This window comes from Dryobates pubescens, chromosome Z (genome assembly GCF_014839835.1).
Source record: "Dryobates pubescens isolate bDryPub1 chromosome Z, bDryPub1.pri, whole genome shotgun sequence".
In the NCBI taxonomy this organism is placed as follows: domain Eukaryota; kingdom Metazoa; phylum Chordata; class Aves; order Piciformes; family Picidae; genus Dryobates; species Dryobates pubescens.
In genome coordinates this window covers 59372204-59385589 of record NC_071657.1, presented here as the reverse complement: position 1 = coordinate 59385589, position 13386 = coordinate 59372204, and the positions used below count along the sequence as shown (strand labels likewise).

The 13386-nt window shown below is 43.2% G+C and overlaps 1 protein-coding gene across 1 annotated transcript in view; it reads right to left on the bottom strand.

The window, feature by feature from the left end:
- PDE8B (phosphodiesterase 8B) overlaps nucleotides 1–10945 on the bottom strand; it is an 89964-nt gene extending 79019 nt beyond the window's left edge. The window contains exon 1 of the mRNA XM_054178449.1: nucleotides 10634–10945. Coding sequence (XP_054034424.1) covers nucleotides 10634–10945 — 312 coding nt within the window. The remainder of the gene's footprint in view (nucleotides 1–10633) is intronic.
- Nucleotides 10946–13386: the final 2441 nt, after the last annotated feature.

Below are 13386 nucleotides of genomic sequence, written 5' to 3'. Positions count from 1 at the left end.
TACTTTGCAGTCTGCTGCTGTTTAATCATGAGCAAAGGAGGCCTATCAGAGACCTTCTTCCTTTCTAAAACTCCCTGAAAGTGTCCAGAGAAGGGCAACAAGGCTAGTGAGAGGCCTTGAGCACAAGCCCGATGAGGAGAGGCTGAGGGAGCTGGGATTGTTTAGCCTGGAGAAGAGAAGGCTCAGGGCTGACCTCATTGCTCTCTACAACTATCTGAAAGGTGGTTGTAGCCAGGTGGAGGTTGGTCTCTTCTCTCTAGCAACCAGCACCAGAACAAGGGGACACAGTCTCAAGCTGCGCCAGGGGAAGTTTAGGCTCGAGGTGAGGAGAAAGTTCTTCACGGAGAGAGTCATTCATCATCAGAATGTGCTGCCCAGGGAGTTGGTGGAGTCGCCATCCCTGGAGGTGTTCAAGAAGGGATTGGACGTGGAACTTGGTGCCATGGTCTCGTCATGAGGTCTGTGGTGACAGGTTGGACTTGATGATCTTTGAGGTCTCTTCCAACCTTAGTGATACTGTGAAAGGAGGTTGTAGCAAGAGCACCTCTTCTCCCAAGTAACAATCAACAGGACAAGAGAAAATAGCCTCAAGTTATACCAGGGGAGATTTAGGTTGGAAAATAGGGGATTTGTTTTCACTGAAAGGGTTGTCAAGCACTGGAACAGGCCACCTAGGGCAGTGGTGGAGTCACCATTCCTGGAGTTATTTAAAAGATATGTAGATTACGCACATAGGATGTGTTTAGTTGTGACCTGGCAGTGCTAACTTACATGTTGGACTAGATCTTAAAGGTCTTTCCCTAATAGACTTATTCTAACCATTTAACACACATGAATGGTTTTATCCTGAAATGAAACTCAGCACCTTTTCCTGAAAGCTTGCATTATCCCCCAATACAACTGAACTTATGCTTAGGGAATGGCTTGCTTTGTCACAGGAGGAAGCAGTGATTCATCTGGATGGGACTCTTTGGAACGGATGGATTCCAGGGAAGCAGAGTCAGAGCCAAGAGGAACAGAAATGCACAGTAAGTAACAGTCCAGGAGGCAGGATACTCATGAGGGAGAACCTCTTCAGACTCCTTCAAAACAGAGAACAGAACTTGGCTGTCTCATATCCAGAAAACATTCTAGCTGCCACATTACCACCTGCCCCGGGGTTCATGAGTTTGAAAAGAAATTTGAATATACCCAAAAGATAAAGCCTCATTTCCCCTCTCCTTCTCTAAAAGAAACTTCTTGGTTTTCTGGCTAGCACAATGGTTTAATAAATTATATTTCATAAGTGGACACAATAATTATTAAACAAAAGTGCAAGAGAAAATGATCATTGATAATAGTCAAGTTCACAGTGCCTTCAGCCAGCCTTCTGAATCTGCGACAGGGAAAGAAGAAAGCGTCTTTTGCTGTCCCTATGGTGAAATGGCTGAGGTTAAAGCAAAGACAAAATGGAGTGCTGGAAGCAGCTCCAAAGCTACCTTCAGGTACCTCATGCCCAATTTCACGTTCAATTAAGCGTATTTGTTTACAGCACTAAAAGATATGCTTCTGGTGAGTATATAATTAATAAAAAATGCATGAAGAGAAAGGAATCAGACTCCACCCCTCCCAAAAGAAGCAAATAAATTGTAATTAGCAGGTTACAGCTCTACATTTAGACTGGTTGTGAGGACAGCTTGTCCTAGGCTTATAAATATGTGTTCAATAGATTGTTTTCCAATAGCGAGATAGCTTCAAAACTCCATTCTGCCCATTTCAGCTCCTTGCCTTACCTCACAGTAAACATTACTGACCCTAACAGTGCAGAACCTTTCATCTAATTGCTGCTGCTTTGAATTTCTTGGTGAAACACAATTCATAATATCTACACATGTACTCATACTCGGCTGCATTCTCTGTGAACTCTGTATGCTGGAGTCCAGGTGGCTCAGATCTTTGCAATTCTTGCTCCACTGTTCCATGCTATGAAACCAACTGATATTGGTCCAGTTTCCCCATCCTTCTAGAAAGAGTGCTGTCTCTTCAGAGGCAGTGTGAATCCAGGACAAGAAATAATGAATCATAAATTTTAATCCTGTATTTTCAAAGTAAGTAACACAGATTATTAGAAGCTTAATACTGAAACTGATTCTAAAGTAGTAATATTTAGCTGAGGGGTTTCTTGGCATACATCTAAGCTGTACTCTTTCTATATTCAAGATATTTAGTGCTGTATGGCTAGATCAGTGGGTAGAGATAGACAGGAAATATTTTTTAAACAATTCCCCAAAGCAACTCTCTATTCACAGAATCAGAGGTAATATAAAGGAACAGAATGTCTCCAATACATTTTGTCCTTTTATAGCTGAAAATAGAGGTGAGAAAGACATTTATAAATAATTGGATGCAGAAGGCTGAGGCAGCAGTTGACATAAATGGCTACCTTGCAGGGGAAAAAACAGAGCTCAGGAGCAAATTCACTAGTGGGCTTCTCAAGTGAAGAAAGCTACCTGACCTAGACACTATTTCTAGAAGTATGTGTAACAGGCCATCTTACTCAGAATTAGTAGTGTGTCTCTGGGCAGCACTTCTTCCTCACACAAATGGAAAAGTGCCTCAAGCTTCTCAAGCCAAAAGCACCAATGTTTTGGGGGAGTCGTGGGTGCTCCTGTAATATGAACTCCTTGTACTTTATGATCTCTAAGAATTGCCTCAATTTCAGATGGCCTCAGAGAAGCAAACAAGTGATCATCTGTTGCTGCCTCCAAGATTGGTGACTGAGCTACAAATGCATCCAGTGTATTGGGCCAGAGGGAGAGAGCACTACAGAAGAGATCATCAGGTGACAGTTGTTACTGTAAGCTCAACCACAAAATGATGAACGTGCTGTGTTCCACAATACCCTGTACACTTCTCTTTCTATTAGTAAAGGTGACATTGGTGCCCCTCCTGCCTGTTGCCCATGAGAAGACAACCATGGATTTACTAGACAGGAGGGAAGAGAGAGCTGGGGTTGTTTAGCCTGAAGAAGAGGAGGCTCAGGGGAGACCTTACTGCTCTCTACAACACCCTGAAAAGAGGTTGTAGCCGGGTGGAGGTTGGTCTCTTCTCCCAGGCAACCACCCACAAAAAACAAGAGGACACCATCTCACCAGGGGAGATTTAGGCTTGAGGTGATGAGAAAGTTCTTCACAGAAGGAATAACTGGCCACTGGAATGTGCTGTCCATGGAAGTGGTGCAGTCACTGTTCCTGGAGGCGTTCAAAAAAAGATTTGATGTGGCACTTGGAGCCATGGTTTAGTTTTCAGGTGGTGTTCGGTAGCAGGTTGGACTTGATGGTCTCTGAGGTCTTTTCCAACCTGGTTGATTCTGTGACTGTTGATTTTCTGAAGCCATAATCCTGCTACTTTTGACTTATTTTGAAGTCCAGAAAATTCTGGGGTTGGTTACCATGACAACATTCTCCCAAAAGAGTTAAAACTCTGCTACATCATAAAACACTTCACACACTATTTCCTAGCAACCACACAGGTACTTACAGCTTTCACTGAAGGCAACTTTAGAAAAGTTGTATGCACATTAAAGACAATTCTACAAATTTCAGATACAGCATGCATCTTTCACTTTGGGCTACACTGAGAAGCCCTGCAACTGAGACAGACTTGAATCCTTCCAAGAAACTAAGAGGAGCGATCAACATGCAGACAGGAAACACAAGCAGAAATGATCAACATGAAAAATGAAGTACCTTGAGATCCAGCAGTAGTACAAGTGGTGCAAGAGGAAAAAGTAACCTAAAGGAGGCTTTCTCTTCCATCTGTTTTTCCCCTACTTACTGTGTTTCCCCTGTGTTACACCACTACTACTTGCACTTTCACGAAATCTTACTCTCCTGGACTTGACTTTTCAAGTGGCAACACTTTTGAGGGAGTACACAGATAACAAAAAATGAGAATACAGTAGTCATGCAAATAGCATATCATCCTTGCACTATGAAGATTTTAATTAAAAAACCCTCAACAACCTACACAAAACCACCAAACCACAAAATCTCCCAACAAAACACTCCAGTCTGATTCTTCTTTCACATACAGAACTAACTCTTATAAATGTCCCCACCCCTGGGTCCATTAATCTGACCTGCTTCGCCATGTACAGGCAGATTTCAGATATCACTACGATCTAAATAAAACCAATACTCCTTTTAGCTTCTACTGGCTTTAGGTATCATTACACAAATTTCAGGACTACTTCATACAGCATTTGCAAATTATTGAAAACACACACTTATGTTACTCCTACTTCAGGAATGCCTGTGCTGTATCATCCTGCCCCTGTAACTCAGCACTGGTTAGGCTACACCTTCAGTCCTGTGTCCAGTTCTGGGCCCTTCAGTTTAGGAAAGATGTTGACTTGCTGGAACATACCCAGAGAAGGGCCACAAAACTGGTGAGAGGTCTAGAGCACAAGCCCTATGAGGAGAGGCTGAGGAAATTGGGGTTGCTTAGCCTGGAAGAGTTTCATGGGAGACCTTGTTGCCATGTAAAACTAATTGAAGGGAGGTTGTAGCCAGGTGGGGGTTGATCGCTTCTCCCAGGCAACCAGCACCAGAACAAGAGGACACAGTCTCAAGCTGCACCAGGGGAGAATTAGGCTGGATGTTAAGAAGAAATTCTTCACAGAAAGAGTGGCTGGCCATTGGAATGGGCTGCCCAGGGAAGTGAGAGAGTCACCATCTCTGGAAGTGTTTAAAATAAGACTGGATGAGGCACTTAGTGCCATGATTTAGTTGATTAGATGGTGTTGGGTGATAGGTTGGACTCGATGATCTCAAAAGCCTTTTCCAAGCTGGTTAAGTCTGTGATTTAGATCCATCTTGGCACAACTACCTGATCCAGGAACCCATGGACACAGAAGAGGTATGACAGTCTGTCTGAAGTAACAAACTCCTGTGGAATTTGAAGCACCCTGATCAGGTACAGGAAACATTTTTTTAAACTCATGTGTTTAAATGCTTGTTACAACAATAAAGCAAGCTCATCATCTCTGTGTGACATATATCCAAGGTGTGGAGGGGCACTCAAGCCAGATGAAAGGAAATGTCTACCAGACACATGTAGTAGCCTTGTCTCGCTTTCTTAAGCCACCCACCAATCAGGTGTGATGTTTAATTTCACAATGTAAGGCTCCTCCATTACTCTGCTGTCTAAACCACTACTTTAAAAGTATGATAGATGATTAGATTATTCCTCACCTGAGGGAGGGGAAACTCTGTGCCCATTTTCTGTATCACACCCTAGTGATCATTACATATTCTCAGTTGCAGGAACTCAAACATATCCTGTATCCCCAAAGCATGTGTTATTCCCCATGGTAATATGGCACAATTTCTGAACTTGCATTACATCTTCAAGCTGTGTCGTCAGTTTGATATTCCTCTGCTCTGCATGCAGTGTGGCCATGGAATATTAGAAACTGCCAGAAGCTTCTGGTACAAAGCAGAAAAGAGATGCTACCAACACTCAGTTTACCTAAAATCGTTTGTTATTTAGGGCAGTTAAAGCAAATGTTCCAAAATAACTTTTTAATGGAGGATTTAGAGGAGTGCAAGGTTCCTGAGCCACCTGCTGATTCTCAGTGCTGAAATGGTTGAGGCTTATTGTTCTTACAAGCTTCCAATTTTTCTCTTTCTATACAAAGTAAGGGAATTAAAAAAAATAAAAATGCATTTTATATTCAGTGGTACAAAAATCTATCACACAGAACTGTTTTGGAAGTCCTGAATGCTGTGTGATCAATACCAACTCTATTTAATGTACCAGGCTGCTCCATTTCCTTTGTCAACTGGTTTGCTATTTTCTGGTGAAATTATTTTCTCCATTCTGCATACTTGTCCTGTCTAGCATTGTTTAAGAGGACAGCCACAGTGTTTGTTGAAGTTTACCTGCACCATTTGAAGGAGAAATGGAAAGATCAGATATGCAACACCACATCTTTGGAAAAAGTCCTTTATTCATTTAAGAGTCTGAGCTTGGTCCAAGAAAAGCACTTCTCCACCATCAGTTTTCTTTATAGTACCTGTTATTTAGGCCAGCACCTCTCAAAGAGCAGCTAAACTAAATAAAAAGTGCTCTTCACTGAAACATAGCTCAAAACTTTTTGGCCTGCTCATTTTTTTTTTTTTCCCTGTAAGCTTTGCAACCCTCAAGTACATTCAAGAGGACTCTGGTGTCTTTCTTAGGTGTACTCTTGCGTTATGAAATAGACCTTCAGTAAGTTACAGAGCTGGGAGGTTTCTTTTCCAAGTTTTTTCTTCTCCTGCTATATTCCATATTCTAAAGCATACAATAGCAGCCCAATAAATAGTAGCACACTTCAAACAAAAGAAGAAATGCATGGACACACTGATTTTTCTTACACAATACTGCTTTTAAAAGAACTGTATTTGAAATCAAGGCAATGTTCAGGGCTGCATTCTCCAGAACCTGTGGACCTGATGAAACTCTCAGTACCTAGATTTCTCAGTCCCCTTCATAGCACTTTGTATTTCTATTTGGTAGCTGCATCCTTGTCCCTATTCCCCTATACTTAAAAAAAATAAAGTGTATAACTAGGTGCCTGACATACTCCCTTGAACCCTTCTCTTTAATACATGCACCCAGGAGTTAACAGACAAACAGTGGTAAGAGATTCTGTCCCACTGTATTTTTCATATTTCTGAACATTGTTTCTAATGAGTATTTTACTACACAAAAGCTTGAAAACTGTCAAAAGACGTTCCTAGTGCGACTTGTTCATAAACAAGTTTTTTTTTCTTCCACAAAGAACACAGTATAAGAAGAACCAAACAACCACACCTGCTGTTCTTGTCAAGATGAAAAATAATCAATAGAATACTGCAGTGTGGTTGATTTTTCCTTGCAATAGGCTAAATGTCACCAACAAGAGTCTTAAAACTTGTTTGTTCTTGCAGTCCTTAGGCTTGGCTAATGTTTAAGAATCAAGCTGTTCACAAAAAGTAGATCTATGCATGAACTTTTGCTTAAGATTTGTATTTGGCCATAACTACAAGATGTATTGCAATCATGAATACAGCAAACTTCTAGTGTATTTTCAAGCTGGTGCTGCTGCAGCTCAGAATCAGCAGCAGTTGACCAATGGGTCAAGAAGCCATTATATATTCAGTGTCATCTCATGCTTAATATTATGCTTCAGTGATGTACGATATTTGGTGTAGACTTTGTGATATTAATAGTGTTTGCTGTCACATTATCATCTGGGTTTATTAACAAGGTAACATGGACAAGGAATGCCTGCTTTTTGCTGAAGTGTTTTCTGCCTAAGTGTGAGGAGCAGCTGCAGGAACCAGGGTTGTTTAGTCTGAAGCAGATGAAGCTGAATGGAGACCTTATTGCTTTCTACAGCTACCTGAGATTGTAGTGAGGTCAGCATTGGTACCTTCTCTCTTGTAACAACTGATAGCATGAGCGGAAATGGTTTCAATTGGATATTAGAAGAAACTTCTTCACTGAAAAGGCTGTCAAAGACAGGAAGGGGCTCCCCAGAGAAGTGGTTTTTATCCCCATTCCTGGAGGTTTTTTAAAGGATGCACAGGTGTGGTGTTAAGGGGCACGGTTCAGCACTAGACTTGGTAGTTAGATAATGATTGGACTCCATGATCTTAAAGGTCTTTTCCAAGTCTCGAAGCATGTCTGGGCACCAACTGTGGCTCCTATTCCAAATTAGGGAGCAGATGCATCTTCTAATACTTAAGAAGTCCACTGATAAGCCTTGTCAGGTAAACTGTAGATATCTGTTACCATGCTTTTAAGATCTAGAAAGTAAGCATACACACCCTGGAACTGCTGAATGGTTACTCACAGACAGTATGAGCAGGATGCAGCCAACACATCTGAACACTATGGAGAATTCAGAACTTTCAGAACTCTTTATTAAGGAGAGAAATAGAAAACAAAAAAATTTGGTTTTGTTTTGGTAACGATGATTTCACATCAATTAATAGAGATTACAGGATCACAGGATGTTGGGGGTGGGAAGAGACCTCTAGAGATCTTCGAGTCCAACCCACCTGTCAGAGCAGGACCATATAATAATCTAGCACAGGTCAGACAGGTTAGATAGATTTTTAAACTAAGGTTTATGTAAACCATGTATTTTAAGTGAATTGGGATTGTGTAAACAACTGGAGAACAATTTAGAACAGAATAGGAAGATAAACTAACCAGCATAGTTTAAGTGAGTTGGACAGTTAAACAGCTGGAATATTTTACTGATGTGTAATAGTGCTAACAACCATTTGACCAGTGTATTTGCTGTCCCCCCTAATACAATTAGAAGAGATTTCCACACAGCAAATATATGTAACCAACCACTACAGCAGTTATAACAATGTGGGCCTAGTGGTTACTTTTTCTAAACCAAAAGACCCAATATTTGTCTCCATTTTTGAGTTTACACAGAAATAAATACTGTTTACATATACTATTGGAGAACCTGGATTTCACATTTTTCTGCTTCTTGCAGCCCATTGCACAGCTTTGCCTTTATGATGTTCTGTTGCAGAACCTGAGTACTTGCTTTGGTGAAATACTCAGGTATACTATTGACCTGTGAAAAATCATGTCAGGTGTAGCAGCCAGAGTAAAATAGCTAATTAATTTTTTAAAAAGGATATAAAAGATTTTAGATATCTTGATTCTTCTAAGAGTTGAAACATTTTTACTGTCACTGAAGCAGTTGTAAATAAAAACACAGTAATACATCGTGTGCTTGGGACACTAGACTTGTAAAAAGAACTGACACTATCCAAAATAATATTACAGTGACAATTACAAAGTTCAGAAATATCTGAAATAAATGTGCTGACTTTCTGGTTACTCGAAGTGAATATATTTGGTTTTAAGAGCACATGATACAATAACAAATAGTAAATGATTTAGAAGAGCAGAAGACAGCATTGCCACTTCTAAAACATTTAGAAGTTCTTTTTTATAAATCTCAGTTCACAAGAACTGTGCAAGCATTTTCATTCTGCTCCCACTCTGGAATCGAAAAATAAATTCCCAAATCCAAGAAATATGAGCCTAGCAGTGATTATGTATGTTCTACTTCTGGATGACCAAAACAGCCTTGGTAACTGCCAACAATTCTGCAACGTTCTCAGCATTTGAACGAACAGCTGGACTATGAGTGGTGCTTTTTTCTCTTTCTCTCACTTTTATTTACTTTATATGATTCACGTTGTTTGTGGTTTTTTTAATTATAGAAGAAGAATATACAATCTTCTAATGTCTTAATTATATTCTGAGACAACATTAGGATCTGTTTAAGCCCATGGAATTACTGTGACATGACTATCCTGCTTTATTGGTACCAAAGAAAAGTAACCTAAGATGCAGCTGGGATCATGACATGGTTTTGCTAGTAAGTTTTGGAATACAACAACAAAGCAAGATCTAGCTCTTGGAAAACTTTCAGGAAAATTAATGAAAAATCTACTCAGATAGTACTTAAATAAATAAACAACCCCAAACCTAGCAAAACAAACAAAAAAACCCCACAAACCAACCCCCAAAAACCAGACAAATAAAAACAACAACAAAAAACCTGTCCAGAGCAATTACCGCTTTCAACTGCTAAACTCAAGATCTTGACGAATAGGGAGCAGGTTGCATCAGTGCCTACCTTAGCACACTGAGAGAAGGACAAAGTGTCCAGATTTGAAGTGACACGATCCTACAAGGCCAGCTCCTACCCACCACCACCGGGAATACCCCGCAGCCCTACAACAGCAAGACGTATTTGCCTGCATGTGCGTATCACGGTGCTTAGGTTCTCAGCTGAGCATCCACGCCTAGAAGCAACAATTCATTTTAACCATACATGGGGGGCGGGGAAGAGATGAAGAAAACCAGCCGCAAGCACGGGGTTTATGTGCTTTCTATGTTCCCCTATCCTTAGAATACATAGAATAAACCAGGTTGGAAGAGACTTTCAAGATCACCGCGTCCAACCATCAACCAATCCAACACCACCCAAACAACTAACCCACGGCACCAAGCACCCCATCAAGTCTTCTCCTGAAAACCTCCAATGATGGCGACTCCACCACCTCCCCAGGCAGCCCATTCCAATGGGCAATCACTCTTTCTGTAGAGAACTTTTTCCTAACATCTAGCCTGAACCTCCCCTGGCGCAGCGGTTGAGAATTAAGTTGGGGGAGAATTCATCCGGCATATTCGCATTTTTCCCAAGCGTTTGCTCCCTGCCATCAGTCAGAATGTTCGAAGCAAACCCTCGATCCCAGATGTAACTCCAAAAGTGGCTCCGGCACAGGGCACTCTAGAGCCAGGCCGAGGCTGCGGGCGCGGAAGGAGCCTAAGGGGCCCCGCACCAGGTGGCCCCCGACTCATTTACCCCGCAGCAGTGCCAGCCCAGCCCGGCCGCTGCAGCTGCGGTGAGTCAGTGGGCACCAGGGCAACCGCTGTCCGCAGCTGCAGTCCGTCCACTCAAGCCTCATCTCCCTCCTCAGGGGAGGCGAGGGAGGCTCTGGCTCAGTCCTACCGGTGCCACGGCCGGCGGGGACCCATCCCAACCCCACGGGGGACCGCCTCTGGAGCGGCCGTGGTTTACCTTGACGCTGGCGCTGCTGGTCTGGGTCTCCGCCTCGACGCCGCAGCACCGAGGGGCCTTGGCCCGGGAGGAAGAGTGGGGCTCCCTGCGCTCCCTGCGGCGGGGGCCGGGGGAGGGCGGTGGCTGCTGCCGGCTCTGGTAGGCGAGAACGGAGGGGATGGAGTCGGCCGCGTCTGTCTTGATGAAGAGGCCGTGCAGGGTAGCTGTGCCCTGCGAGATGGTGGTGGTCTGGTGCGGGGAGTTGGACTCGTCCGAGTCCCGGCAGTAAATCACTCCGCTCTGCGAGACGTGTATGCTGGGGGCGCAGCCCATCCCTTCCCCACCCCACCTCGCTGCACCGCCGGCGTGCCACCTCGCTCCCACCTGCCACACGCCCGGGGTGCTCGGCCGCCCCTCCTGCGCCGCGCTTCTCGCGGTGGCACCGGCACCGGCGCCACCCCCGGCCGGCGGCGCTGTCTCGGCCGCTCCCGCCCATACGGCTCCTCCCTGGCACCCCCGCCCATCTCCCCTCGCTGCCTCCACGGACTTCAGATCCGTTAAGCACTTTCTCCTCTGCGGCAGCGTCTTACTAACCGCCTGCCACCACGGAGTCCTGCAGCCGGCAGGGAAGAGAAGCAACATCACTAGTGCAGAGAGTCTGCTTTCAAGCCCTCTACACGTACAACATGACACCACAATTATGCCCTTTTTCCTTTTATTTTCTCTTAAAAATCCTTACTTTGACAGTCAAAACATGCCTACTTCTCTTAGCCATTGGTGTGTAAATTTCAGTTTGTGAGAAATCGTTATATTCGGCTTTCGGAAGGGGACAGTGGGTGCCTGGGGGTGCCAGCGTTGCTGGGGACCGCGGGGTTCGATCCGTAAGCTGATTGTCTGGTTGTAGCCTGTGTTGTGTAGGATGTGTATTGGGAGAGAAATGCAGGGAGGGTGAAGCATCGAGATGTCTTGAGTCTGGCAAGGTCGAGGGTGCAAACCTTTATCCCAGCCCTGAAGACCTCAGTCAAAACCAGGCAGGACTGGAAATGGCAAGGGGGATGTAGGAGGGGGTGGGGGGGATGGGTGTAGGGGGAGGTGTGAGCGTTCTTGAGAAATTTAAAGGGATTTGTAGAGGTCTTTATGAAAATGTATGTTTGATGTCTATATAAGCTCAGCTCGTGTTGTTATGGCACGCCTCTAGCGAATCTGCTATGCACCCAGTGCTGTTTTGCCTTTATTTTATAATAAACTATTTAAAATTTAGCAGTGACCTTGTTTCTCACAAGTTGTTTAGGAGAACTACAAGGAGGAGTTCAGAGCTGGATAGCACTGTGGTGGTTGCTCAAAATCATAACAAGTCCTGGCATGTCCAGGCGTGATCCTCCTTCTCCCACTCCCTCCTGCAGAGGTCCGGGGAATACAGGGAAAAGACAACCAAGGCATCAGAAAGTCTGGTGAACATGGATATGCCCTCCCTTTGTGGTAAACAACACATGCCTGCCCATGCTTCACCTAGACTATACTTATGTCTTTACCTAATATGGTCACAGCCTGGTGAAATTGCTTTTTATTGGTTGCCAATTGGCCAAATCGATCCTCAGGCAAATGATAAAAGCAAAGCCAAATTGTAAACAATGGGCCTTGCCATGCCTTGCCTAAGATCCGGGAAAAGAAGCCATGAGCCTTGCAACTCAGAATCCTTGTGACTTAGAGAAAGGCACACAAGACACTCAGCAAGTTTCTTGTATTATGCTTCTATTTCAGCGCCGGACACAGGTAGAATCATTTCAAAAGGCCTGTGTGTCTTCAGACAGTTTTGGGCAAACCTTTATACAAAAAGTTGTCTATTTGTCATGACAGAGGTATGTCAATATTTTGCAGAAAAGTCCAGATGCTTCCTATCTATACAAAGGTTATCTATCTAAAAACAGCAGAAGTATACATATCATCCAGGTGTCCATTATCTAATACAAAAGACCATCTTGTCTAGGACTAACAGAAGTAAATCACTGAAAAATCCTGCTATTCCTTATCTATGCAGAGGCTGTCTGCCAACTCCTCTCCCCCTCCCTGCATTCCAGCATTCAGCTAACGAGGAAAATTCTTATCTACTTGGTTATTCTGTTAATGAGAATATTCTGTTCATCAATTCCCCCCTTTCTTACAGCCAAGAGTATATTCCTATACTATATTTTCTTAAAATAATGTCCTGTTTCCAGCTCATGTCTGAGTTTATAATTTTTACACTTCTGGTAGGATTCTACACTACTCTTTCCAGTACATAAATTATCTTAACCAAAACTAACAATAATATTATTAATAAAATAATCATTACAATTCCCAGCAACAGCTGTTTAAGCCAGAGCATATTGGGCATCCATGAGGTTAACTCTTCCCAGAGATCTGATAATCCATATGACGCATCATCCTTGCTCACCTCATGTAATACTTTCCCCTGTTCCCATATATTTTGTACATCAGTTTTAATTTGTCCTGACTTATCTACATAGGTGCAACAAGTGGTGTTTATCAAGGTGCACACCCCTCCCATTTCAGCTGTAATCATATCCAAAGCCAGCCTGTTTTGCAGTGACACACTGCTCACAGACTTAACTTCCACCTGCAGATTCTGCACCGCATCAGCTGCTGAATTAGCAATGATTTCCATTGCAGCTGATATATTTACTATTGCTTTTTCAAGTTGTACAACGCCCAATGCAGGGATCAATGCTCAAACAAAACTGTGATATCCAGTGTTGTATCTGACAAGGGCATTT